A 27,348-nucleotide genomic window follows, 5' to 3' on the forward strand; every position below is an offset into this window, starting at 1 on the left:
TTTGAAATGTAATCATATAAAACTGTCACTGTTTAGCAAAATCATACATGCCATTTCACTTTGATTTACCTTTGTGCTGTTAAGAAAACAGACTCTCAGGAAAACCAAAATGACAAAACAAAGTAATCAAGCTCTATTTAACAACAAATGAATTTTTATTTCATCTTATTAGATGTGCAAGAACGCCAATTTGGAGGCTTTCTTGCTTATCCTAGTTGTACATTTTGGTATTCCCTCTTTTTGAGCTAGAATATACAAAGTCTTCTACCGGCAGCTTCGGGGACCAATTAACTCCATAAAATTATATCCAGCTATGTAGTGAACTGAACCAATGCTGTCTGGGGCTGTCTGGAGCTGTGACAACTAGGAGATGGAGAGAGGCAGAAAGAGAGAGATTGATTTTGTATGTCACCGAAACACACTGCAACAATATGCCAGTGTGACTTTCAAAATGGCCTTAAAATATTCCAAACTCAGGGAGTTTCCTGGCTCCTGCGTGGGAGTTGACAGACTGGCAGCATTAGAAAGAGGCAGAGAAAAGCTGATGTCTATATTGTGTCCTCTAATAGTAACATTCTGCCTCTTAGCGGTATCTCCCCTTTAGAAGGATCCGTCTATTTGTTGTGAGTGTGTGTGTGTGTGTGTGTGTGTGTGTGTGTGTGTGTGTCCAAGCTTTGCCTCCCCTTGCGCAGAGGGCATAACATCACCTCTCACATCTGGGAAAACCAAACCGAAGGACACTAACCTTCCCAAGGTCACCTAGAAAAGCAGTGTTGTGGCCTGGGGCGGGGGGAAGGGGTGAACAGAACCCAGGTGTCCCGACTCCAGCCTTGTGGTTGGGCACGAAATCATTTTTCCTTCCCTTGTGAAAATAAAGAAATCATTGGGCGGAGGGAAGTGAGAGATAAATCAGATTTCCTGCTCTTTCCTCTTACCTCCCTTCCCCCTTACGAAGCTAAAAACTCGTGAGAGCAAACGAGGTGTCCACTCTACAGTTCTTAAGCAGGGTCCCCCAATTCCACCTCCACCCCGACACAAAGCCATCTGGGCTCCCGGGGTTTCTGCGCGCCCAATCGCCGAGCCTGGGAGGGTCTGGGAGGTGAGGAGTGGTTTAAACTCAGCCCTCACCTCCCGCGGGTCCCGGCTTCCAGGCGCCCAAGCCCCGCCCCCGCCCGCCCTTCCCCCACGGCCTCCGCACGCCAGCCCCTCTCCCCTCTCCTAATCGGGCGCACCCACCCCAGATGCCGCCTGGCACGGATCGCAGCCACCGCCGCCGCACTTTCCACTTGTATTGATCACCTCCCAGCCCTCTCAGCCGGCTCGCCCGTGCCGAGCGGCCAGCGCGCCAGCCCTTGGCAGCTCCGGAGCAGTCGGGCTCCCGGAGGCAACTCCTTGGGAGCGCCCGGTCCGGGGTGCCCTCTGCGTCCTGCGGTGTCTTTCTACCTGGGAGGAGGAGAAGGAGGAGGAAGAGAAAGAGGAGCAGGAGGAGGAGAGGAGAGAAAGAGGAGGACCTCTTGTCCGGGCTGGGAGGTGGAGCAGCGGCCGCCGCCGCCGCCGGAAAGGGAGAGGCAGGAGAGATCGAGACTTGGAAACCCCAAAGTGCCCGCGACCCTGCACGGCAGGCTCCCTTCCAGCTTCATGGGCAAAGTGTGGAAACAGCAGATGTACCCTCAGTACGCCACCTACTACTACCCCCAGTATCTCCAGGCGAAGGTAAAGGAGCGCCGGGGTGGGGGTGCCGGGGGCGCGCGGCTCGGGCCCGGGAGGGGCGCGCGCTCGGCCCCGCCGGCGGCGGAGTTGATGGAAGGTTGCTAACTATAGCGCCGGCCTGGGCAGAGCCGGGCGGCGCGCTGGGCGGCGGCTCCGGGGGAGCGGAGTGCGGGATCGAGTTACAGAAAGCCGCGGGGGGAGAGACTAGACAGGAAAGAGCCGCCAGCTCCTTCCTGGCCCCGGAGGAGGGAGGGTCGCGGGGCCGAGCGGCGCCCCTAGCCGAGCCCCTTGCCGAGCCTCTCGCCGAGCTTGGCTGCGGCGCTGCCGACGCCTAGAGCCCGCGGCGGGACCCGCCGGCTGCGCGGCTTTTCGACCCCCTCTCCTCGGCCCCGCCCTGCGATCAGTAACTCTTGGCTTCCCTTGGAGTGCCACGGAGCCCCCCACTTCCCGGAGACGCCCCTTAGTCTCCCGCGCGCGAGCGATTTCTGGGGCTCGAGCCTCGCGCGCGGGGGGGGGCCGGGGGCGGGTGGGGGACGGGAGGGGGCGCGACGGGACGTTTACCTCCCGTCTCCGGCCCTGAGCGCCCGCCCCTCGCCTTGATCTTTGTGCGGTGTGGCACTTCACCTGGTTACTGATTTCCACTTTTACGCTGGTGTTTTGGGTAGGAAAGTGGCCAAAGTCCACACAGCGTTCATTGATGTCCCTTTTAATCTTCCCTGTAGCTTTTGCTTAGGAGGGACAATGGGCAGATTTCAGGGCGGAGAAAGAAGTGACTTTGTATTTAGTTTAGAAAAATACTACCTTGTGTGTTTACCACAGATCGATTTCCAATGGTGCTTTCTCAAAAGTGGCCTTCGCATATTCTTAGGTAACACAACTGATGATGTGTAGCCCTGCACATTGCTACTGGCTTTCTAGGGACCCTGGGTACTTGGTTAATAACCTTATCTTAATTTTATAATAATTGGATGCCCCCTGAACTTATTTTATATATATATATATTCCATGAGGAGTGAGATTTCACTGCTTTGGAAGCTTCTCCCATAGTTTGGGAAGGTGGAAGTTGGATGCACCAGCCTTCTACAGCAATTAGCATCTCCTGTCAGGACTCCAGGAGCCCTCTAGATCACAAAAGAATCAGATGTGGATGCAGTGGCTGAACTTTCTTTGGGAGCTTGTAATCACGACCTGCTTGCTGCAGAGGGCATTTCTGGCCTGGTGCAAAGAATCCCTGATTCAACCTCGATAAGCTTTTCTTTCTTACAGTGCGGGTGGTCCATGTTGTGCACTTACAACAGTATTTGTCCAAAAGGACACTTGTCAACATAGAGACCCGACATTTCCTAGCCCTCAAGGGCCTCATTCTCACTCCCCCCAATTCTTATTTTACTTTGGGTCACCAGAAAGCAGCGAGATGGTAGCAGCAAGGATATCCATTATTCATTTCTGTCTGGTCCCCATAAATTTGTTTTCAGGGGCCGGAGGGAGATGCATGTTTTTTTGTGAGCTACATTGTAAAGATAAGTTGCTCAAAGAAATGTTGAAGTGTAATCAATGCACTACCTTTTAGATAGCATATATGTTTAATGCACTTGTTTAAATTATGCAGCATTGGGTGGCTAAAGGACAGCCCAGTCAACACTTAACTATATGAATAATAAATACATACACTCAGGTAAAGAAAAAAGGCCTTGTTTCTACAGGCACATTCACCTTAGTAATTTTTATGTACCATTAGTAAGTTAGAAACCAAGTGCATAGCATTTAATATAGCTAATGCAATACCATTTGGCTCTTTTTGCCCCGTAAATAATTGAAGAGAGAGACAAACGGCAAGAGCCTGCTCTGGTAATTAGGGTCGGATCCCAGAAAGCTTTAGGGCCCATTTTCTGAAAGTGTGCTTCCTGCATAAAGCATTTAATATTGATTTGTGTTACAGTAAATGACATTCTCAAAACATATCTTGTGGTTGCTACTATGAAATCTGAAATCCTATTACTCTGAGTCTCTTTGTTTCCGGGGAAGGACATATATACTCACTTGACCTATATAACATGGTATTAAAATTTGATAATTAAATATAACTTCCCTATTGTAAAGTATCTTGGTTATCTCAGAAAGGGGCATCTCCTAAAACGTAAAGTGACTAGTTGCAGATTTTAGATAATCACATTTCGGGGTACATAGTCCTCTTTTTTCTCCCTTACATATCTGCTGGTAACATGGTAGTATAAGTCATTTAAAAAAGAGAGAGAGATTTCTTTTGATTTTTAGTTTTAAAACAAGTGTTGCCTAATCTACCTAAAGAGTTAATAAACTCACTTGGAATCTGTTGTCTACAGTGATGATCCTTGCCTGTGTGTGCGTTTTAACCTTCCTGAAGTATGGGATAGAAAACATCACTGTTTAAAGTACAGTGATATGTTTACTAGTCAGAGTTGTTTTGAAACTTCTGTTTGGAAGCTATATCAAAAACTGAGGAATAGCATGGTCATTTACACAGTGGTATTTAACAAAAACATTGATTAAGAGATGGATGTGATTGTTTCAAACTGAGGAAGAATAAATGGATGGGATTTCTTTTCATCCGAAGAAATAGATGCCAATTAACATGGCCCTTGAAAAAGAGTTTTGTTATCATCCTTTTAAAGGTTCACATATGTCAAATTATGTTTCTTGTGTTAATCATTCAATCAGAGTCTATTTTGGAAAATTTACTTAGTAATTTTTCCCCATAGAAAAACCTATTGGTTACTTGTACATTTTATTAGCAACAAGCAAAAAAATCTATGGAGCTGTATGACAGTGTGTGACCATATTGGTATACTTTGCTCTTTGACAGAAAGAGGAAATCATTAGAAAATAATACAGCTGCATTAAACATTAAGTACATTTGAGGAGGCTTTGGAAGGGCAGGACATGGGTGGAAATGAGATTGTGAAATTTTCATAATACCTTAGGGTAGAGCAACATAGATTTCAAACAACCTGATTTTACATGCTTGTTGTGTTTTTTGCCTCTCTGTCAGGATGGTCTTATCACAGCAGGTGCTCTTTGTCACCTGACACATTCATTCTAAGATGTAGTTTGATATACCTCCTTATATAAGCACATCTTGTTCTAAAGGATTTTCTGGATTATATTAAATGACGTATGCTAGGTTATGAAAAATTAAATTTGGTATCCACTTTGAAGCTATATAGGTAATTCAATGTATTTTTCTAAAGATGTGTATTACACATTTTTATACAATGGATGTATTAATTTCACTTACTGTAAAAGCAACCCTTCAGTCACAGTCTGCTTATTTCAAATATATTACAACTTAACCTTATTGCCATGCATGCATGCAAATATTTATGGGAATTGATGCACTTATTCTGTCTTTTGAAGAAAGGGAAGTACAAAATGTTATTTATTTGATTAGCTACTTTTTGTGCCCGCTAAAAGCAATTTGACAAATTTTGTGATCTTTATTTATAGTTATCAAAATGTTTCTATAAAGTATATCATAATGAAAGCTTGGTTTTTAAGTTTTATGTATACAACAGTATTGTTTTTCTATGCTAAAGAAATGTTTGTTTCTAAAACAAAGTTTGTTTTAGAGCCATTTGGTGTAATTGTATGCTAAAGAACATACCTGAACTGAGATTTGAAATCTGGAAAATAATAAGTAATATAATTTGGGATTCTATTAATGATGGCTACTAGAACAAAACAGTTTTTCTGAGTTGAATTTCTGAGTGAATTAACATTTTGCTGAATTCCTTAACTTCTACGTGGTTATAGCCAAATGAATATTTTATCAATTTGTTTCTCCAGGAATTTGGGGTCATAATTTGATACATAGAACTGCTGAGCATTTTAAGGTGGGTTGGAGGTAGAGAAGTAGAATCTTAAGAATTGGAGGGCTTTGTGTCTTAGGAAGTAACCACATTTCTGAGGTGAATAAAGTTTGCTTAAATGTATCAATACAGTAATGTCATATTTTACCCAATGAATACACCTTATCTCCTTAGGTGAGTGGGGCATTGTGGCTGTCTGGAAGTGGTATTGGAAGAATCAAGGTCATGGAAATGTTAAAATGAAGATGCATTGTGATGCAGTATTATAGCACCCTTCCCCTTGGATAGCTATTGCTTTTGAATTTCCCATAATGCATATCATTTCTTTATATTTTGGGAGCCAAATTGTAAGCTACTAGAAGGGAACAGGAAAAGATAAGTGAAGAGAAGTAGGAAAGTATTCAATCACGTAGTACCAGTATAACTAAATATACCTTACATATTTGGCAATCTTGGCTTTGAATTTAAATTCAGATATGGGCAATTTCCATGTATTACACTTTGAAGAAAAAAAATTAAAACTTTACTGATTTATTGCTCAGCCTTTGTATTTTGCTTACTGATTTATTGGAACTGTAAAATTACCCCAGCATACTTAATGAGTACAGAAATTTTAAGTTATGGGTCTTTTAACTAAAGACAAAGGGATTTTTTTTTTTCTTTTCCTTTGACTCAGGAGGGAGTTGCCAGGAAAGAAAAAAATTTTTCCCCTCTCTATATCTGCTTAACGACTAAAAATCTTGTGAGGAATATCTAGAATGAAAGGATAAGGGCTTAGTAAAAATGACATGGACACTTAAATATCGTTCATTTTTTTTAAAGATGAGAAATTTCTTGTCTAGTTTGTTTGATATTGGATGCTCAGTTCACAAAAGTTTATTTTTCCCAAGCATGGTCTTGCAATTCCTTTGTTAGTCTCTCTTCAAAAGGTATCTACACCTCCGTAGTTGCTTGCTTCATTCACAGAACAGTAGGTCTAAATAAATGCTTGTTAGCAACTATTATTATTCAGAATAAGTACCTGCAAAATTTTTCTAGACTAGCAAAATAATCATAGTCCAAAATCTACAAGTATAATAAATCCATCCTAATTTTTTTAATGAAATCTCAATATGGTTAGATTTGTGTTTTATTTTGTTCCTATAATAAAACTTTCAAATGTTTTATGAATTGAGTAAGATCCCTAAAATGAATCACATAGCAATTGGTCAATGCTTCATTTATGGAATCAAAAGTGCCTTTTTATTCAATCTTTATTAAAAAGTAAGGTGTCAGAGAAAAATCTCATAGTGTTATATTGAGTGTGGGAAATGTTACATATGACGAACTGGTGACAGCCTATCTTTGCCTTCTCTCACTGGCCCCAACCAACACAACCCAAACTTTTTCCTGCTTAATTTTCAAGAAAAGCCCCCTTTTCCCAGGATATTTCAGACTTGGTCAAAACAAAACAAAACAAACGTTTATTCATTTAATGGATAATAACGAAACTATAAACTATCCTTGAGGTGCTCAGAATTATAGTTATCTCTCAGTCACTGAGTTGCATAAGCCTAAACGTGACATTCAGCCTCCTAGCTTTTTAAGATAGGACTAGTGGGAACATGTCAAGGTGCTCTTTTATTCAGTGTAACATAGCCTATTTTAAAGAAAACGTAGTGTGATATTCCAGTGGTTTAAATGCAGTGTCATAGTATTTGGTATAAAATCAAACCATATAGCCAAAACCGGTTTGGCTCAGTGGATAGAGCGTCGGCCTGTGGACTGAAGGGTCCCAGGTTCGATTCCGGTCAAGGGCATGTACCTGGGTTGCGGGCACATCCCCAGTAGGAGATGTGCAGGAGGCAGCTGATCGATGTTTCTCTCTCATCGATGTTTCTAGCTCTCTATCTCTCTCTCTTCCTCTCTTTAAAAAATCAATAAAATATATTAAAAAAAAAAAATCAAACCATATAGCCCGGGCCAGTCTCTCTCAGTGGTTAGAGAGTCCCGTCGTCCCCCCCCCCCCCCCCCCCCCCCCCCCGCAGACCACAAGGTCAAGGGCATGTACCTGGGTTGCAGGTTCTATCCCCGCCCTGGTAGGGCCCTTGTGAGAGGCAACCAATCGATGTGTCTCTCACACATTGTCTCTCACACATCTATGTTTCTCTCTCATGACCCTGTCCATTCCATTCCCTCTAAAAATCACTGGGAAGAATGTCCTCAGGTGAGGATTAACAAAAAAAGAAAAACATAAAAAATAAAAAAATCAATCCACATAGTATTCAAGATTGAACTTTGGGCTTGGGGATTTCATGGAATAAATTTAAATGTTCTGGCTTCTGCTGTTCATTTTATTGAATAAATAATAAACCTGGTGGCACTTAAGAGGCAGCACTTGGACGATAACAGATGTTTACCACTAGTTTGCTCAGATGATGCACAGCAAAACGTCTTAGAAGCCATGTGTGAACACATGCAAATTTGAGCGCATATGCCGAAACCGGTTTGGCTCAGTGGATGGAGCGTTGGCCTGCGGACTGAAAGGTCCCAGGTTCGATTCTGGTCAAAGGCATGTACCTGGGTTGCGGGCACATCCCCAGTGGGAGATGTGCAGGAGGCAGCTGATCGATGTTTCTAACTCTCTATCTCTCTCCCTTCCTCTCTGTAAAAAATCAATAAAATATATTTAAAAAAAAAAATTTGAGTGCATACACAAATTCGATAACAAAACTAAACATTTCTTAATCAGGTCGACATGCGGGGAAAAGTGTAAAGCAGATGATGACAGCTAAGCCAAGAACAAACTGAACTTGTCTCCCATAACCAAATTCCTTATTTTTGCTTGGTGCATCTAGTCTCCTTAACATAATTATATGAGTATTTTAATTTTCCAGACAAGCACTGGAAAATAAGTGTGTCACAGATGATGAGAAAAAGAGAGACAAAAAGGAGAGAGGGTGAAGATAAACATCCTAGACCTCCTAGGGGAGAAAATGTATAAAAGTGAACATTGTCCTTCTCCATACATTGTCTTTTGGCTAATTCTTAAATGAATGCATTTGTCATTTTAGAGGATGGAGAACAGTCTTCTGGATGACGAATATGAAACCCAGATTCTAAAAGAGAGTTTAGATGCTAATATGAAGAGTTAACTTGCTTATATATCTGGTACTGTAAGCACAGAATTCCATGTCCGGTGGATGCTTTTCTACATTGGCTGTAACATTTGTATTCTGGAATTAGGTTAAGTTGTAAGCTGATAGCTTGTTGGAAAATGGCTGAGGTTCATGGAGAGCTAAAATACTAATCGATCATATTTCCTGAGCGACCCCAGAGCACAATTCTCTGCCCTTGCCGTTGGGAAAGGGGAGGGAGTATAGTATCTGGCCCCTGCTCTCCAGCATCCCACCATCTGCCAGGGAAGACAGAATAGGCACAGTCAGAAATAAGCAAAGAATATTTACAAAATAGTTCACCCAAGGGTCTTAGTGACAGGGAAGACACTGAGATTCATATGTGGGATTAAAAATAGTGGCATGCATTTTGTGAGAGAAAAATAAAGTGCTAATTAAAGCTTCAGTAAACCTGTGACTTTTAGAAAGAGGTTGTGCTTTAGATTAATGAATGAAAAATTTTTGAATTGATAGTCAGCATTGTTTTGTATTTATTCTGCTTCATAATCCTCTTTATGAGTATTTAGAATTTTAAAGAATAACATTTTTAGTACTTTATGTTAACTTCTTCCCTTCAGATTTTCATACTTAATTGCCTTATTTTACATGATTATTTTTCCATTTTTTAAATTTAATATATCTTTATTGATTTTAGAGAGGGAGAGATAGAAACATCAATGATGGGAGAGAATTATTGATTGGCTGCCTCCTGTACGCCCCTACTGGGGATGGAGCCTGCAACCTGGGCACGTACCCCTGACCGGAATCAAATAGGGGACCCTTCAGTCCGCAGGCCGATGCTCTATCCACTGAGCCAAACCAGCCAGGGCTATTTTTCCAGTTTTATGCTTATAAATACGCATAGGCCAACTTATTAGGGTTGTGACAGTCTGAAAATGTAATCTTAAATGATGACATAATGGTTATCCAGAAATGTTACTTTTGTTTTTTTTAAAACCATTTTGAAATGATGTTGTTTTTTTTCTCTTAATTTGTTAGCCGTGTTCATGGCAAAGGGGAAAAAGTAAGTTTAGAGTTTTTGTTATGTTGTACACATTGATAATGTGTCTAACGTGAGCTGGGGTTTCATTAGAAAATAAAAGATTTTTTATTATTCCTCATGTTTCGTGGACACGCTAGGAGCTATTCATTCTCTTTATTTGGTTATCGTCTAGCTTTAATTGTTTTAAACTGAGCTGCTGTTCCCCGCTGCAAGTGGAACGCAGTCCTTCAGGAGTCATCTGGCCTCTGTCTGGCCTCAGTGTGGGACATGGAACCCGTCCCTCATGGCTGCTCATTGAACGCATGTTATTGGGCTGCCAGGTCCCAGGTAAAGAGTGGGTTCAGGGAAAGGTTTTGTGTAACAAAATTAGATCATTTCGGAGGTCTCAAAAATATTTTTTACTGCTCTTGAAGGAAAAATGCATCATATTCCATCTCTGCAAGTGTGTGGGCCCATTTTACATGATACCAGTTTTGTTTATTTAATACATTAAAAATGTAACCATTAGAATGGGAGATTTGGATATATCATGGAATATTATGCTCTTAACTTGAGAGTCTTAGGGAAAACCAAAGTTGCCATAATGAATTTTAGATTAAATTTACATTTATCTTTAACTCTTCAAATGACACTATACTATTTTCCCTGTTTAACACATTTTATTTTTTTATGTTTTTATTTTTATATTTATATTAATCTTCACTCGAGGATATTTTTCATTGATCTTTTAGAGAGAGTGGAAGAGAGAGGGAAGGACAGAGAGAAATGTGAATATGAGAGAAACACATCCATTGGTTGCCTCCTGCATGCGCTCTGACCAGGACCCAGGCCAGGGAGGAGCCTGCAACCAAGGTACGGGCCCTTGATTGGAATTCGATCCCGGGACCCTTTGGTCCTCAGGCCAAAGCTCTATCCACTGAGCCAAACCAGCTAGGGCTAAACATGGTGATTTTGAGAATTGCAATTGGAAGTCTGTTTCTACTACCAGAGAACCTCTAAACCTTTTTTTACCTGTATAATAACAAGGACATATTTTCATAGTTTATAAAATAAAGTCTCAGAGAAAATATTTGTTTATAAGAAAAAGTAAATCTTCCTAGAAATTTGTAATACCTTTGTCTTCTCAATAGCAATTTGGATTTATCACCAGCAGTCTTTTGACTAATGCAAACATTTATAAAAAGAAAAAATTGCCAGTTTTTATTTTCAGGTCATTAACTGAAATACTCCCAAGAGCCTCTCTGCCTCTATCTCTCCCCCCCCCCCCCCCCAAAGCATAGCTTTGATTAATTTCATTGTTTAAAAAATGGAAATCTTAGGAAAAAGGTTCCTAATCTCAGTCTCTTTGTAGGTTTCATTCCACTTGATCACTTGAATACTTTTATTAAACAACAATAACAACACAGAAAGATTTGGCTACCAGAGAAAGTATTAGAGCAAAATTACTAAAGCTGGACAGATGGTATTTTTCTGGGGCTCTATATAAGGGTCAGGCATACCTTATTTTACAAGTGAGTTGTGTTTCCAACAGGTTTGATTCCAAAAAGCTCATCTGTCAATTATTTAGAACTTGAAATTCATTTCCTATATTTCATTTATAAGAGCCTGCAAAGTGTTTCTTTCCTCTCTCCCTTTTCCTCTCTCCCCTCACTCCTTCCTTTTCCCTTCTCCCCAACTCATACTCTCAATTACTCTTTCTGCACACTAAGAATAGTGCCACTCTGGGCTTACACCCACAGGTGTAGGTGCCAATGATGGATCTGTCAGGACAATTGTCACATATAAACTCCTCATACTGCAATTAGCCTGCATTAGGGACCAAGTGTGCCTGACTTACTTTGCTAAAGAACTCTTTCTACCTCTTTGTTTTGTTTTTTTTTTTTTCTTTTTTTTTTTTTTGGAGGGGGCACCTGGATATGAACCAGGGACCTCTTGATGTGCAGTCTTTCTACCTCTTAATGCTACAGTTTATGATTAAGAATTTCTTAATAATAGTTGCCTCTTTGAATTTGATTTTCTTTCTGATTCTTTATCCAATATTATGTGGAAACTTTAAATAAAAATATTATTGATTAATGTACAAGTGTGTTAAAGAAGCGCAGGCATGATGTAATACTTTGAATAAAAGAGAACATAATTGGCATAATAGAAAGTATTTTGATGACAAATGTATGCATCTAATGAGATTGGAATGTAAATAGGGCATAGTGAAATGGTAAGACAGTTCCATTTTTTCTTCACCCATACTTTAACAGTATTATAACCACTTTTTCTGTTTCTTGAATATTTCACAAAACTCTTTTTTATCTAAAAATAATCACAAAAGTATTGTGTGTTTTTAATTTCTAAAAGACTAAAAAAATGTTTCTTGGTCATGTTCCTTAGATTTAAATTTTAATAGCAGAAATATTAAATGTTGATTGTTTGTTAAAGAATAGATTATAACTTAATATATAAACAGGATTTAAAATGATAGTGGGTTATTATCCAGTGTTCTTTTCTACCCCTCCGTCTCTACCACAAAATTCAGATTCATGTTTCAGCAGGACAGGATGTTCTTCAGTGCACATCCTTTGAGCCTTCAAAATTTGATTTGACTGTGTGGTCTGAGGAGAGCTTGTTCAGATAAGTACATTGTGATAGTAATCTGTGTCTGGGCCCTAATGAACATCTGCTTTCTAGGGCGCCACTGCAGTACCTTTCTTTGTTTCTTTTTCCTTTGCCTTTTTAATTTAAATCTTGTTTAAACCCTGCAAATAAGGCTGCTTTTCGATATGCAAATGATCCTATCTCCCTTTTTTTTTGGGGGGGGGGGGGCGGGGAGCCAGATATTTAAAATAGGAATGGGTTGGGAATTTAAAAGGAGTCTACAGGAAGCAAGCCCACAGCTATAGTTCTACTATTGATAACTCAGACATTATACTAAAATCATCTAGTTAAGGTCATGTAGTTGGAACTTCCTGGCCAATTATTTAAATTCAACAAACTGAGCAGGCATTGTATTACGCCCTGGAAAGTGCAATATGTAAATAAGACATGATTTGTGCCATCATGGAGCACAATGGAATATTTTTATTGACTTGTTTCTTTGTTTAAAGTTGGAACACACAGTACAGTGCACACATTTTAAATAAGTGGGTATACTCATATAATGGCCGTCCAGGTCCTTCTATAACATTTCCAGCAACCAGAAAACACCATCATGCCCCTTCTCAGTTTGTAATCCCTGAAAATAACCATCAGTCTTACTTTTAGCTTTGTAGATTGATTTCGCCTATTCATAAAAAGGATATCCTATAATATACCTCCTTTTGTGTCTGGCTTCTTTAGTGCATCATTATTGGTTTGATTCATTTGTGTTGTTACGTGCAGCAGATGTTGGTTCTTTTTTTAAATGCTATGTAGTATTCTATCACAGAATAGACCACAATTTACTTCTCTATTAATGGGTATTTGGATTTTTAAAAATTTTGACTATAATGTGTAAAATTGCTATAATTATTTGTGTTTATATCATTTGGTATGTGCACTTACTCATAATAGAGGAACTGGTAGGTCATGGACCTGGTATGATATGTGTATGTTCAGCTTTGGTAGATATTACCAGGCAGAGCATGAGGAATCTAGTTGTTCTACAAGTCACTCACACTTGGTATTGTCAGTCCTTTTAAGTGTAGGCCTTCTGGTGGGTAGTAGCTCTTAATGTATTTCCCTAATGACTAGTGATGCTGAGCACTTTTTCATATATTTATTGGCCAAATGGCTATTCTCTGTTGTGAAGTGCCTAAATAACAGCTTTTTTGACTATAATTCACATAACTTACAGGTTAACCTTTTGTTCACTTTTTATATTAGATTTTTTTTATTGGTTTATAGGTTTTCAAATATAGTCTGGATACAAATTCTTCATCAGATACATGTATCAGAATATCTTCTTCCAATTTTCAACTTTTCTCTTCACTGTCTGATTAGTGTCTTTTAATAAATAGAAGTTCTTAGTTTTACTGAAATACAGTATACCCATCTTTTATGACCATTGCTTTTTGTATCTGTTTTAAGAAACCTTTACTTACTTTAAGGTCATGAAGATATATCCTTATTTTTTTCCTTATCTTTTACATTTAGGTCTGCCATCCATTTCTAATTAATTTTTGTGTTTGGTGTGGATAGAGTCATGGTTTGTCCTCCCCTCCCCCAATATGAATATCTAATTGATCCAGCACCATTTATTGAAAAGACATTTTCATTTTCTCCTTTGAATTTCAGTGTCATCTTTGTTGTAAATCAGGCGACAACATTTAGGTCTTTCTTTTCCTGGACTCTTTGTTTTGTTCTGTATGTAGTATCTTTGTGTCAACACTACATGGTCTGAATTTTTATAGCAGTAAATTAAGTGTATATTCTTCCAAGTAGTCTTCACTATTCTAGGTCCTTTGCATTTCTTTGTAAATCTTAAAATCAGTTTATCAATTTCCATTAAGAAACTGATAGAATTATTATTGGAATGGCATTAAATCCATACATCAATTTTGGGAGAATCAATATTATCCAAACTAAGTATATATCTCTTATTTATTTATGAATTTACCACTCTTAAGTAATCTACTTATATAAAAACCTTGCCTGTAACAGGGTTACATCACATCCAGAAGCTCGACCAACCGGAAGGAAGTCAGTCCTGCAGGGGTCATCTTGGAAACGGCTGCGCCCTCCCCCAGCTGTTTCCCCGGAGGGCGAGGTTTCAGGCAGGAACCCGCCCCCGGAGCGGAGCATGGAAGTACTGAGTCCGGCCTTCAAACCAGACCCTGACAGTAGGGAGGAGGCAGCCCCATTCCTCACAGAATCTGCCGTTGTATAGCTTGCTGTCAGTGGCCTGCCAGCCAGGAACCCCATTCACCTGCACCCCAGACCCTGACAGGAGGGAGGAGAGAGCCCCATTCCTCACGGAATCGACAGGTGGTCAGCTTGCTGTCAGGGGCCTGCCAGCTAGGAATCCTATTCACCTGCATACCTGTATAAAGTTTTAATACATTATATTAGAGGTCGTGGTGGTACTGTTTTACCCACAGCGTCTACAGGAATTGCTGCAAATTTACTTCTCGGTGGAAGCACCTTTCATTCCCAGTATAAATTACCAATTCCATTAAATGAAACTTCAATTTCTAGACTCGATATAAAGAGTGAAGTTGCTAAAACTATTAAAAAGGCCCAACTTCTCATTATTGATGAATGCACCATGGCATCCAGTCATGCTATAAACGCCATAGACAGATTACTAAGAGAAATTATGAATCTGAATGTTGTATTTGGTGGAAAAGTTCTCCTTCTTGGAGGGGATTTTTGACAATGTCTCAGTATTGTACTGTATGCGATGCGATCAGCCATAGTACAAACGAGTTTAAAGTACTGCAATGTGGGGATGTTTCAGAAAGTTGTCTCTTACAACAAATATGAGATCAGAGGATTCTGCTTATAGTGGATGGTTAGTAAAACTTGGAGATGGCAAACTTGATAGCAGTTTTAATTTAGGAATGGATATTATTGAAATCCCCTGTGAAATGATTTGTAATGGATCTATTATTGAAGCTACCTTTGGAAATACTATATCTATAGATAATATATCTAAACGTGCAATTTTTTGTTCAAAAAATGAGCATGTTCAAAAATTAAATGAAGAAATTTTGGATATACTCGATGGAGATTTTCACACATATTTGAGTGATGATTCCATTGATTCCACAGATGATGCTGAAAAGGAAAATTTTCCCATTGAATTTTTTAATAGTATTACTCCTTCGGGAATGCCATGTCATAAATTAAAATTGAAAGTGGGTGCAATCATCACGCTATTGAGAAATCTCAATAGTAAATGGGATCTTTGTAATAGTACCAGATTTATTATCAAAAGATTACGACCTAACATTATCGAAGCTGAAGTATTAAACAGGATCTGCAGAGGGAGAGGTTGTTCTGATTCCAAGAATTAATTTGTCCCCTCTGACACTGGTCTGCCATTTAAATTGATTCGACGACAGTTTCCCATGATGCCAGCCTTTGTGATGACTATTAATAAATCACAAGGACAAACTCTAGACAAAGTAGGCATATTCCTACCTGAACCCGTTTTAGCACATGGTCAGTTTTATGTTGCTTTCTCTCGAGTTTGAGGAACACATTACAGTTAAAGTTACAGTTAAAGTTCTAAATATTTCATCACAAGGGAAATTAGTCAAGCACTCTGAAAGTGCTTTCACTCTTAATGTGGTGTACAGGGAGATATTAGAATAAGTTTAATCACATTATCAGTCATTGTTTGCATCACTGTTGTTTTTATGTCATGTTTTTGTTGTTTTTAAATCATGTTTTTGTCGTTTTTATATCATGCCTCTGTTGTTGTTATATCCTTTTGTTACTGTTTATTTATTAATAAATTTATATATTATTTTCATATACATTTTACTAATTTCCTTTCATCTCTTACACTTCTATTACAGAGAAAGGGCAAATAGCAATATTAAAATATCTCCACTAATTAATTCCCTTTTAATGTGCACAAATTTCGTGCACCGGGCTACTAGTTCATCATAAAACACACGGATAATTATTATTGTTCTAAGTGCTCATTTCTTAAATATATCCAATAATTGCTTCAAGATCTGTAGTGTGATAATTGGCATAGACTCTGTTAAGAAAATAATTCTTTAGAGGAGGAAAAGAGACTATTTATTATCAGAGATAAAAAATTTTTTTTGAAAAATAGCTTACAAACTAAAATTTACCCTTTTAGAACAGATGGCATTCTTTTTGGTTTTACTTGAATGCATCTCGAAATATGACTGATTCTCCTTTATACTCTTTATTCTCCTTTTGAGGCTTTATTTGATGTTGTGACATCTCATCACCCTGTCTTATATATTTACAGACATACTAATAATTTGAAAATTAGTTGTATTTGGGGAACTTTCTGGCATCCCTTGTGATTTTTTCAATATGCCCTGGGTATTGTGAAAAAACAAAGCCTGGGAATGCTGCGTAGATACAGACTTCTAAGCAATAGAACATGCTGCTCTATTGGCTTCAGCTCCTTCAAACTTTTTCTTAGATGTTCTAAAAATCGTATATATACAGTGTGTGTGTGTGTGTGTGTGTGTGTGTGTGTATATATATATATTTCATGCTTTAAGGTTTCAAAGCTTTGATTATTGCTGTATTCAGCCAGCCAAACACAACTACATAGAACTTTCAAAGCTTATTAGTTCTGGCTGGGTTAGCTTAGGTTGAGCAGGAGGTTGAATAGACGACTTCTGAAGTTCCTTTCAACTCTACATTTTAGGATTCTGGGAATTTATAACATCCAAGAATCACAGAATGTTAGAACTTGAAGGAACTTTAAGATAATCTGGTTCAAGCTACTCATTTTACAGATGAGGAAAGCTATCCAAAGTGAAGAAACCAGAGTCGAGCTCTAGAGAGGCAGAGAGCTGGGAGGAGTGGCAGGAGGGCCAGAAATTGGAAGGGTGGAGGCCTGACCTCACACAGCTAGTCAGCGCAGTGACCTGAAGAGGAAGAAAGAAGGGAGGCCACACACAGCTTTAGCAGTCATTCCAGGAAATTTATCTCAGAGGTTGGACTGGGGTGGAAATGGGGCCAGCGTCACCAGCTGGTGTCCAGTCAGGAATCAGTAGTGGTCACTCTGTGTGAGCTCACCCCAGCAGGTAGGGCTGGCCAGACAGCTGCATTTCCTTCCGCTACTAAGCACTTCTGGTTTGCCAGAATAGTGTTCAGAGCTGAGTCTGATTTGTTCTAATGTTCCTAACTTTTCAGATTATAGTTGGGCCCTGCTCATCCTCCATGGCTTCCAATCTGTCCATGGTCTTGTTCTTCTGGATCCTTCCTTTACCACATTCTTAAGGGTCTTGTTTTTATAGCTCTGGGTCTGGGACCAAAACCCTCTCACATTTTTTAGCATGCCTGGAGCTTTCCCACACTGGCTGGATAGACTCCAGACTACTTCATTCCTGCTAACTTTATCCTGCCATCACCACCTGCTGAAACCTGTTAGAGACTCTCTGATTAAACACCTTTTTGTTTGTTGAAGCCATCCTCTTGCTCACCACTCAGATGGGAACCATCTTCTTCTAGTGCCAAGCACTCCATGCTAGTCTCTAGTATCTCTTGTTTTTTTCATGAGACATTTAAACACAGTCGACAGTCTTCGGTACTCATCATCTCACCATATGATCATGCATCAGGACCTTTGTTTAATCAGGTTTTTGGAGAGCCTTGGAAAAACAAAACACACGGTAGGTGGTCTCAACGAGCCCAGTTGTCACTTGCACATAGCTTTTCTCTCATGCTGTTAGGGATCATACACTCATTAAGTGCACTGAAAATAGCATGCCTGGCTATATATTACACACTATGGAGATCAAATACAGGAGAAACTGGGATATATCAAGCAAATGAAACAGAATGATTTCTCACAGTTTATAAAGAGATTCGTCAGTGAAAATGCCTCCTTAATTCATTTACATGTTTCAAAGATTATTATTACAGGTCACTAAGCCTTTGACAGAAAATATAATTTAAAGTTAAGTCATCGGGAACCATGGCTTATTAAAGGTTAATTAGATATTAAGGAAAATAGTTTGTGAAATGATTTCTTAAGTCAGTTGGAAAGGATTAGTTTATTTTGTTATATTGATTTAAACCCAGCTTCTTAGGAATGCATGATTGAATAAAGGTACAATGGTAGCTGACTTTGTGTTTGTGTGTGTGTTTCCCTCACTGTCTCAAGAATTCTCTGCACTGATTGGTTCAAAACTTTAGTTTTTCCTCCTGGAAGTGTGTGTAACCATAACTGTGAACTTTGGAAGTTGTGGGCTGCATAGAAGGAAGTGATAGAAAGGGCTGTGAGTGATTGAAGATCATGTTAGGGCCCCTATGTGATCTGCAAGGAAACTGAGTTCTTTGTCGCCATTATTAGTTGACACATGCTATAGGCAACGTTTCCAGTGTGGTGCTATGTTTAAAGACGGGAGAGAGGCATGCCTTTTTAGACATTTTAGGGTGCCTTTTTACAGAGCATTTGATTACTTGGGCTAGAAAGTTCTCTCAGGTGGGATCCAGTGAATCATCTTAAACAACTGATGATCCAAAACATTTAGCTATTAATGTTTGTGGGTAAATTACTCTCCTAAAACACAGCAGCAGCCTTGTATTAGGATTTCCTGTATTTATTTAAGATTTAACAGTGAAAGATGGGCATACTTGACACCTTAGAAGTCATGTGCATTATTAGTCTAATTTAAAAAGGTATGTATTCAGGGTGACATAAAGTCTAAAAGGAAGCTAGGGTTTAAATAAGCACATGAATAATTATTATCCCAAGAAATGGAATTTCTGATCCAAGCTGACTTCCTAAACCAGGGGTCCTCAAACTTTTTAAACAGGGGGCCAGTTCACTGTCCCTCAGACTGTTGGAGGGCCGGATTATAGTTTTAAAAAAAACTATGAACAAATTCCTAAGCACACTGCACATATCTTATTTGGAAGTGAAAAAACGGAAACAAATACAATATTTGTATTTGCATGTGGCCCGCCGGCCGTAGTTTGAGGACCCCTGTCCTAAACTATAAGTCTCTGGCTTTAGAAACTTTAATCTAACCTCCTCAACATATTATGAAGCTGTTGAGCACAGTTTACCCACATTTTTAAGAATATATAGGCAAATTGAGGGAGCTGTATCAAATTCTGTGTTGGTTATATGCTCACGGTTAGGCAGCTTATAAAATTCCATTTTTAGGATGTTTAAGAAATGGAGACACGAGCGTTTACTAATTTGATTTTTCATTTTCTTATTATACTTAAACTTTCACTAAGTGACATTTCATTTAGACTAAACTGTATAACAAATTTACATTATAATCTAATATAATTTACCTGTTGGGGGAAAAGACTGAAAAAAAAAAAAGATATCAGGGGAAAAAAGCACCCTTGAAATTTTAAGTATATTCAGTAACAGTTTAATTAGTATTTTGTTAACTGTAATTTGTATTCCTGTGGCCCCCTTTATAAGAATATAAGATTCTCAAGAAATGTATCTTGTTCACTTTTGTGCCTATTATAATGCTTTGCATATTGTAGGTACTTAACACATGTTTATTAAACTGCATTAATATCTTTTGTATTCTAACATGATAAAGAGAAATATGAAGCCAGAATTTTTTTTAGAAATGAATGCTTCTGCTTAAAATACACACATGAGCCCAGCTGGTGTGGCTCAGTGGTTGAGTGTCAACCCTTGAACCAGGAGGTCACAGTTCCACTCCTGGTCTGGGAACATGCCTGGGTTGTGGGCTCAATCCCCAGTAGGGGGTGTGCAGGAGGCAGCCCATCCATTATTCTCTATCATCATTGATGTTTCTATCTCTCTTTCCCTCTCCCTTCCTCTGTCTGAAATGAATAAAAACATATTATTGAAAAATATATACATGATTAGGATAAAAATGGGCTAAACTACCTAAATAATTTTCTTATTTACTCTGGCTTTACAATTAGACTCCGAGTTCACGTCTGGCAGGCTATTAGTGCTGTTAGGCTAATTTATCATTTTCATATAAGCATTTTATGATGTACAAAACCAAAATATTTGATGACTGTCTTAAGTTAGATACAGTAAATAGAATTGTGCAGAAATGGGGGCCCATTAAAATGAACATTTCTACTCTATTAGTGTAACTTTTTGAATATCATCTGGAGGGGGCATTATTATTGAAAAGCAATTAACTTTTTTAAAAGGGCTATATTTCTTGGATTAGCTGGCGTTCTCTAAGGGCCTAGACTTGTGTCTGAAAGCATATGTGATTATATTTGTCTGAGTTCGGACAGGAAACATGGCATACTTAAACTTGGTATTTAGGGAATGTTTAATAAATAAGAATATTTACAAATATGTTGGCAGGACTTAGGAAACCAAGAAGGGATAATGACATATTCTGAGGCCAGTAAAAGATGGGCACCTTCACTAAAGTAGGGTCTAGGGTTAGGGGTGGGGACAGTGACAAGAACCTATAGGGGTGTAACCTGCTTTGTAAAGAGGGCTGCCTGAGAGGAGCTTGACCTTCAGCTGAGGACCAAGGTCAACCCATGTTGAGCAGACATTCCTGACTTTCCTAGTACCTTGGAATCTCCTGCCAGTGCCTCCAATTGGAACCTATAGGAAGCTAGAGGGAGGAGGATGCCTTTGATGCAAGGCATTATGGGTCAGCTTCTCAGGGCACAGAATAGGGTGGGGAGCGGGGGACAGGCAGACAGGTATGGGGCTCAGTAAATATTGGTTGAAAAAATTTAGAGCTGCTTACTACTTATCTTAATGGATGGTTTTGCTTCATTTAATTAACAGCGCTACTTACTGCCTTCTTAAAATTTTGCATTATTACTTGAATGAACTAAATAGTATTTAGTGAGGACCTGCTAAAGTGTTTTGCCAGGCCTGTTGCTATAGATATTAGATAACTTTGTAAGAAAATTAGCTGGTACTGGAGTTGTATCTCCCTTTACATAATACCTAGATACTGAAAGCAACCAATCAAATGTTGACCTTAAATACTTTGAGGTGGCATAAAGTAATCCAAAGCAGCACCTCATTTCAAGTAAATGTCGGAAGCATGCTCTCTCTATAGAGCAATCCTATAGTGCAGCTCTGTCCAGCAGAACTTTCTGTGATGATGGAAATGGTCTTCAAGGGAGGGCAGTTAGGGGTGTGGTGGCCACTGGCCCCATGGGGGCTATTAAGCATTTGAAATTTGGCTATTGCAACTGAGGAATTGAATTTAAAAATTTTACCTACATGTGGCCAGTGGCTGTCATATTGGACAGTGCAGCTATGGTTAATTGTTCAGTAAATATATGCTCCGTGATTTAATTTTTGTATGAAATCTTTTCTGGAGTAAGAATTTGGATTTTGTATTTTCAGATTGCTAGCCTTTATATATAGGTATGGGGCAAATACTGGTGACCAGAATATAAAGAGAAATCAAAAGCAGCTCAGATGAACCACGTCTTAAGGCTAGGCTAATGAAAGCAAAGCAAAAGAAACAGGAACCCTTTTATGTTATACTAGAGGCCCGGTGCATGAAATTCATGCACTGGTGTGGGGGGGGGGGTGTCGCTCAGCCCGGCCTGCGCCCTCTCACAGTCCAGGACCCTTCAGGGGGATGTCCACCTGCTCGCTCCTTACTGCTCTGCTTGCTGCTCCTTAGCCCTGCTGCAGAGGTGGGAGAGGCTCCTGCCACTGCCGCTGCACTCGCCAGCCATGAGCCCGGCTTCTGGCTGAGCAACTGCTCCCCTTGTGGGAGCACACTGACCACCAGGAGGCAGCTCCTGCAGTGAACGTCTGCCCCCGGTGGTCAGTGCGCATCATAGCGATCGGTCGTTCTGGTTGTTCTGCCATAACAGTTGCTTAGGCTACTATGTATGTATGTGTACATATATATATATATATATATATATATATATATACTACTATACATATATACACACATATATACATATATACATATATATACATATATATACATATATATGTGTATATATATATGCTTTACAAATGTAGGTTGTATTTGTTTAGACTGAGTTATATTTAAAAGTAGAGCATTGTGGTTTCTCATCATTAAAAAGTCTACTTCAATTAAGAAAAAAATACATTTATTTCTTTGTTGTAGTTATTCTGGATATTTGATCCTTAATTACCACACTAGTTGTTTTATGCATAATCAGTTGGTTACAAAGAAGTTATTAAAAGAATGAAGATAGGAAATCTAATGTACACAGCTAGACAAAAATATATATCTGGCGATATATTAAAGGCATATATATTTTCTCTTCAAGACTGATATTTAGAGACTTCATTTTATATTTTTTATTTTCTTAGCTTTATTGTATATGTATGAATTATATTTATTCAGTTTTATGAAAAAATCTGAGACTTCTCTTGGCCCTTTTCATAATGCTTTTTCTTCCTATTAGCTGTCTTCAGAAATCTTTGTTAAGTTCAGAAACAGAAAAAAACACTCACTTGGAATTCATAATTATTCCATAAGGACAGACAGATTATCACATCATAAATATGACATATTACTTGTAATGCAACTGAAAATACTTGTCGGGGCAGTAAGTTCATATTTGTTTTCTGATTATTCTTATTCTACTCTAGTGTACTTTTTGCCTACCCTTTTCACATTGTGCTTTGTTTGATCTGTATGTAATAGGACATAAAAATTACATATGAGACTGTGCCTTTTAAAAGGAACAAGTTATAAGTTCATTTTGACAAATTTTTTAAATGGCTCTTGTACAAACTCAAGAATGCTTTTGTTTTGTATATTGTGGTAACATATACAAAACTTAGAATGTACTATTTGAAATATTTTTAAGTGTACAATTTTGTGGCATTAGTCCATTCATATTGTTGAACCATTCATGAACATTTATTAATTTTTTTATATTGAGAAGTGATGTTTCCAGTTTTGTGGAATTTTTTTTTCTCTTCCAAGAACAGTAAAATCATCCATAAATTCTTATTCGTATCAGTAAAGCAACATCTACTAAAATCCTATAAATGGCATTTTAAAGTGGTATTAAACAAGCTATTGTAAGCTTGTTCATCAATACACAAACAGGACTTGTTAAAATAACTCTTTAAATGAAAAATGCAGCTATTTTTAAATAGAAAGATGCAGTTATTTTTCTTCTTTGCATTTCACTTTTGAAGGAATTTTGTCAAAGCCCAACCAAAACTATAGGACAGTGATATGGTCTGATGAAGGAAGGTTGTGGTTATAGTGTGTGGGATATGCCACACTTTGTGACTCATTTTCCTTTAATGTATTTTTCAAGTTTGTATATTTTATCCAGACTTAAGCTTTCTTTCTTTTGTTCATTTAATTGAGTTCTTGAGATACTAACACAACAATGGAATTTTAACTTACTTTTATGTGTGCTAAAACATATAATTAACTCATAGTTTTGTGAAAATAATAAGATAAAACCAGCTTTCTTCCACAACATGAGTTCCTTCTGCTTACCTGTTGCCGTAGTAACCAGGTAAACACCAATAAAACCAAATGGGCATCAAAAAAGTTTCTCACATAATTTGTGTTGAAAATTCATAGGATCTTTTAAAACATAATCTTATCTGGGTAGGGGAAGGAAAGATTCAAGTAATGGAAGAGAGAAGCCAGACTTTATTTGAATATAGAAAGAGAGTTGAAGGGGTGGGAGTCTGTATTGCTGAGAAAAGCATTTTCAAAGCAGACTGTTCTGGTATTTTATACCAATTATGTGTAGCGATTGCTTTGAATAAATTTTGCCATCCTGCTGAGATTTCCTTTTTACAAATCCTGGAGCAATTATAAGATGGAAGTCTGGAATGTATAAACAATGTCCATTGAACAGTAAATGAGCCTCATACTTATAGAACTCATGGTCGGAATGTACTACATTTTATTCGGTGTTTCTCTGCCTTTCCTTCCTCCTCCATCATCGCACAGAGACCATGTCTACTTCAAGTGTACAAACACATACATTTTTGCCTAGAAATACTTTTAAATAATTATTCCCATCAAATTAACAAAATCTCTCTGTTGCTCTCACATTATAATCAGTATTCCTACTACTTGTTCAGTAGAGTTATTGATTATATTTTATGTATTTCCAACCTTAACACACCAGATTACCTTTATCTGTAGACCTGGAAACAAAACACTGCTCCAAGTCAGTGTTCATGGGGGGAAAATGACACCCTTGGAACACAGCATTAGACTGAGTTTCCAAATGTCAACTTGTTTTATGTGACAAAGCAGTCTGCACTACTCATGACAAACAACATAGGAACTCCGAAAGAGAAGTCAACTGTCACTTGGCGTTAACTATAAAAAGCCTGAACTCCATTATTTTGCTGAACTTACAGGCCTTATACAATGTTTACAATAAGATTTGGAGAGTTGCCTAGCATTGGAATATATACAATTAAACAACACAGTTGAACGGCCCTTTTATGTCAGCACTGCTAAAAGACGGCCATTATACTCACATGATAGTCATTCTTGGAACTCTTAGCATAAACAGGAATAGAGAACATTCATTTGTAATTCTATCTAAGTGCATGCAGGGTTTTCTTAAATTTTATTTTATTCTATTCACATAAACCCCCATGGAAACTAAAGATAACAATAATAAAGAGATCACTGAATTAGAATTATTTCTTTGACTGTCAAAGAATGTAATACTTATATTTTGTTTGCAACTGAGCCTAAGCACTCAGCTCTTTGGACTTTTATGTAAGCTTATGTAAATAAGGGAGATTATGTTTAAATTTTTTACAAAGTGAATTTCATTTGTTTGGAAATTAACTTTACACAAGAAATTAACACAAAATGCGCTTCCTGGTTTCCTATTTCAGACATTTACTTAAAAGAACAAATGCAAAGAGACAACAGAATGTCATAGATTAAAATGAAACCAAACACAGACCATGTTTTAAGTCCACATCCATGTTTTGTTGAAGGTAGATTAGGCCAATTTAATAGTAATAGGCCAGAAGGGTTGAAACTTTGGCCTTGACGGCAACAAGAAGAGGGAATGATACACAACTGAAGCAATTACTTCTTTATGCTAAGTGAAAATATTTAAGAGATTGATTTATAGTGCTATCCTTAAGTAATATAAACATATATTTTAATACATATTTTGGGTTTTCCCACAGTAATTTTTACCTGTAAGTTTCCCAGAGATCTTTGACTTTATAATTTTGAAAACTACTGTACAGCGACACCAAAATAAAGCATAGCTATATTGCATGACAATACCGAAAGGAAGATTTGAGCTCAATTTAGGTCTCTGGAGCCAATGACTCCAGCTGTTTTTGCCTCTGTTTTCTAGTCTGTTGTCTAAAATTTGGGAATTTGTTAAGCACGTTTCTGGAGAAGTTTGAGCTGCTTGACAGAAAGTTGACCTGTTATGTAACAACAACAAAAAAGACTGTCGACATGACTTATGAAGGATTTGCAGCATGATATTTGAATGACTGTTAGAGTACCTCAAAAAATTAAAGGTTATCTGAAATATGATTTACAAGATGAAATGTTTGCTTCCCCCTAACTCTGGCCTGAAACTTGTAGTTTAAAGTCTTTAATACAGATACATTTTCCTCCTCTCCTTTCTCTTATAAAGAGAAATACCTAGTGGGCTTCCACTTATAATCAGAATATATGAAAGTTTATATTAAGTTAGACCAAAGGATTTTCTAAACATGGTTTTGTCCCTACATTTGGAAATAAGGGAAGGACTTTTCAGAGCATTAGTCAATTGGCTGAGGTCAACTAAATGCTCCAAATATCTCTTAACTAACCAATGAATCAATTATCTGTGAGTGTGCTTTGGCCATTTTTGGACCTATTTCTGTCTTTAAGACTTGAGAGTAATGCGATCTACACATATTTGTGAAGTGCTACTGGCTTTTTGTTTGTTTCAAAAAATACATATTTCAAATGTTTTCTCTGTTCTTAGGTTTCCATAATTTGAGGAATAAGTTTGTTAACCATTTTATAAACTTTAAATATATCTCCTTCAAATTAATATTTTTCCAGACCAAAGAATCCTGATTTTAAAATTATACTCTCATGGAAATATCTCTGCTCTTTGAATCAGTTTAGTTCTCCGTTTTGCTGGTTTGGAAGGGCAATAATGACATCTTCCTAGAAAAACCTAGACGCATTTGAATTTGAATTTTGTATATAGTAAGATTAGCTTTTTTTTGTTTGTTAAATATATTTTTTTGATTTTTTACAGCGAGGAAGGGAGAGGGATAGAGAGTTAGAAACACTGATGAGAGAGAAACATCCATCAGCTGCCTCCTGCACACCTCCTACTGGGGATGTGCCCGCAACCCAGGTACATGCCCTTGACTGGAATTGAACCTGGGACCTTTCAGTCCATAGGCCGATGCTCTATCCACTGAGCCAAAACCGTTAGGGCAAGATTAGTTTTTTGTTTTTGTTTTTTTACTTTATTTCCATTAAATAACTCTCTATGCTCACTATTTATTGTTCTGTTGGGCTCTGGTTCCTGCTGGGCTGCTGCCTTTCAGATAGTCCAAAGTGACTCTTAGACATTGTTCCGGTTTATAACTGAGAGTTTAGTGGGCTATGTTAGGCTTGCTTTTATGGATGTAGAGGATAATTTGTCACCTTTGGATCCATTTCCCCATAGCTCAACCTTATCAGCTCAGTGTGATTAAAGAGTAGAGTGTTACACATAGATGTGGGTGTTTTAATGTGCACCTCTTCTTTCAAATGCTATATATAAAAATGTTAAACTAAGCCAGACATGAGTCCAAGAGACACCATTCTTGGAACTTAAAAGAATTATGTCATGATTCCTATGTGGGTTTCTTGTTAAATTTCCTTCCATAATAATGTTCTTGGTACAAATATTCTTAATTAGGCGTATGGAGGATTCAGAGGTCAGAAGACAACATATTCCCACTATTGGAGAGAGTACAGTACAACAAGGGGAAACAGTGTACAATTAATAGCCATTGGCAACCTAAGATGAGGGCCACGAATGGTATGAA

General features: G+C 38.2%; 1 protein-coding gene across 6 annotated transcripts in view; it reads left to right on the plus strand.

Annotated features, from left to right (window-relative positions):
* The first annotated feature begins 1,211 nt into the window (after positions 1 to 1,211).
* The window catches only part of RBMS1 (RNA binding motif single stranded interacting protein 1), a 225,378-nt gene continuing 199,241 nt past the window's right edge, over positions 1,212 to 27,348 (plus strand). For 2 of the 6 annotated variants that reach the window (XM_070422882.1, XM_070422883.1), the window contains exon 1: positions 1,246 to 1,713. In XM_070422882.1, the coding sequence (XP_070278983.1) occupies positions 1,639 to 1,713 (75 nt within the window). In that variant the 5' untranslated portion in view covers positions 1,246 to 1,638. Of the gene's footprint in view, positions 1,714 to 27,348 lie in introns of all 6 variants that reach the window. The other 4 variants (XM_070422885.1, XM_070422887.1, XM_070422888.1 and 1 more) reach the window with 4 other exon arrangements.

The sequence above is a fragment of the Myotis yumanensis genome, unplaced genomic scaffold (genome assembly GCF_028538775.1).
Source record: "Myotis yumanensis isolate MYYU_CA2020_CCGP unplaced genomic scaffold, mMyoYum1.0.hap1 SCAF_8, whole genome shotgun sequence".
In the NCBI taxonomy this organism is placed as follows: domain Eukaryota; kingdom Metazoa; phylum Chordata; class Mammalia; order Chiroptera; family Vespertilionidae; genus Myotis; species Myotis yumanensis.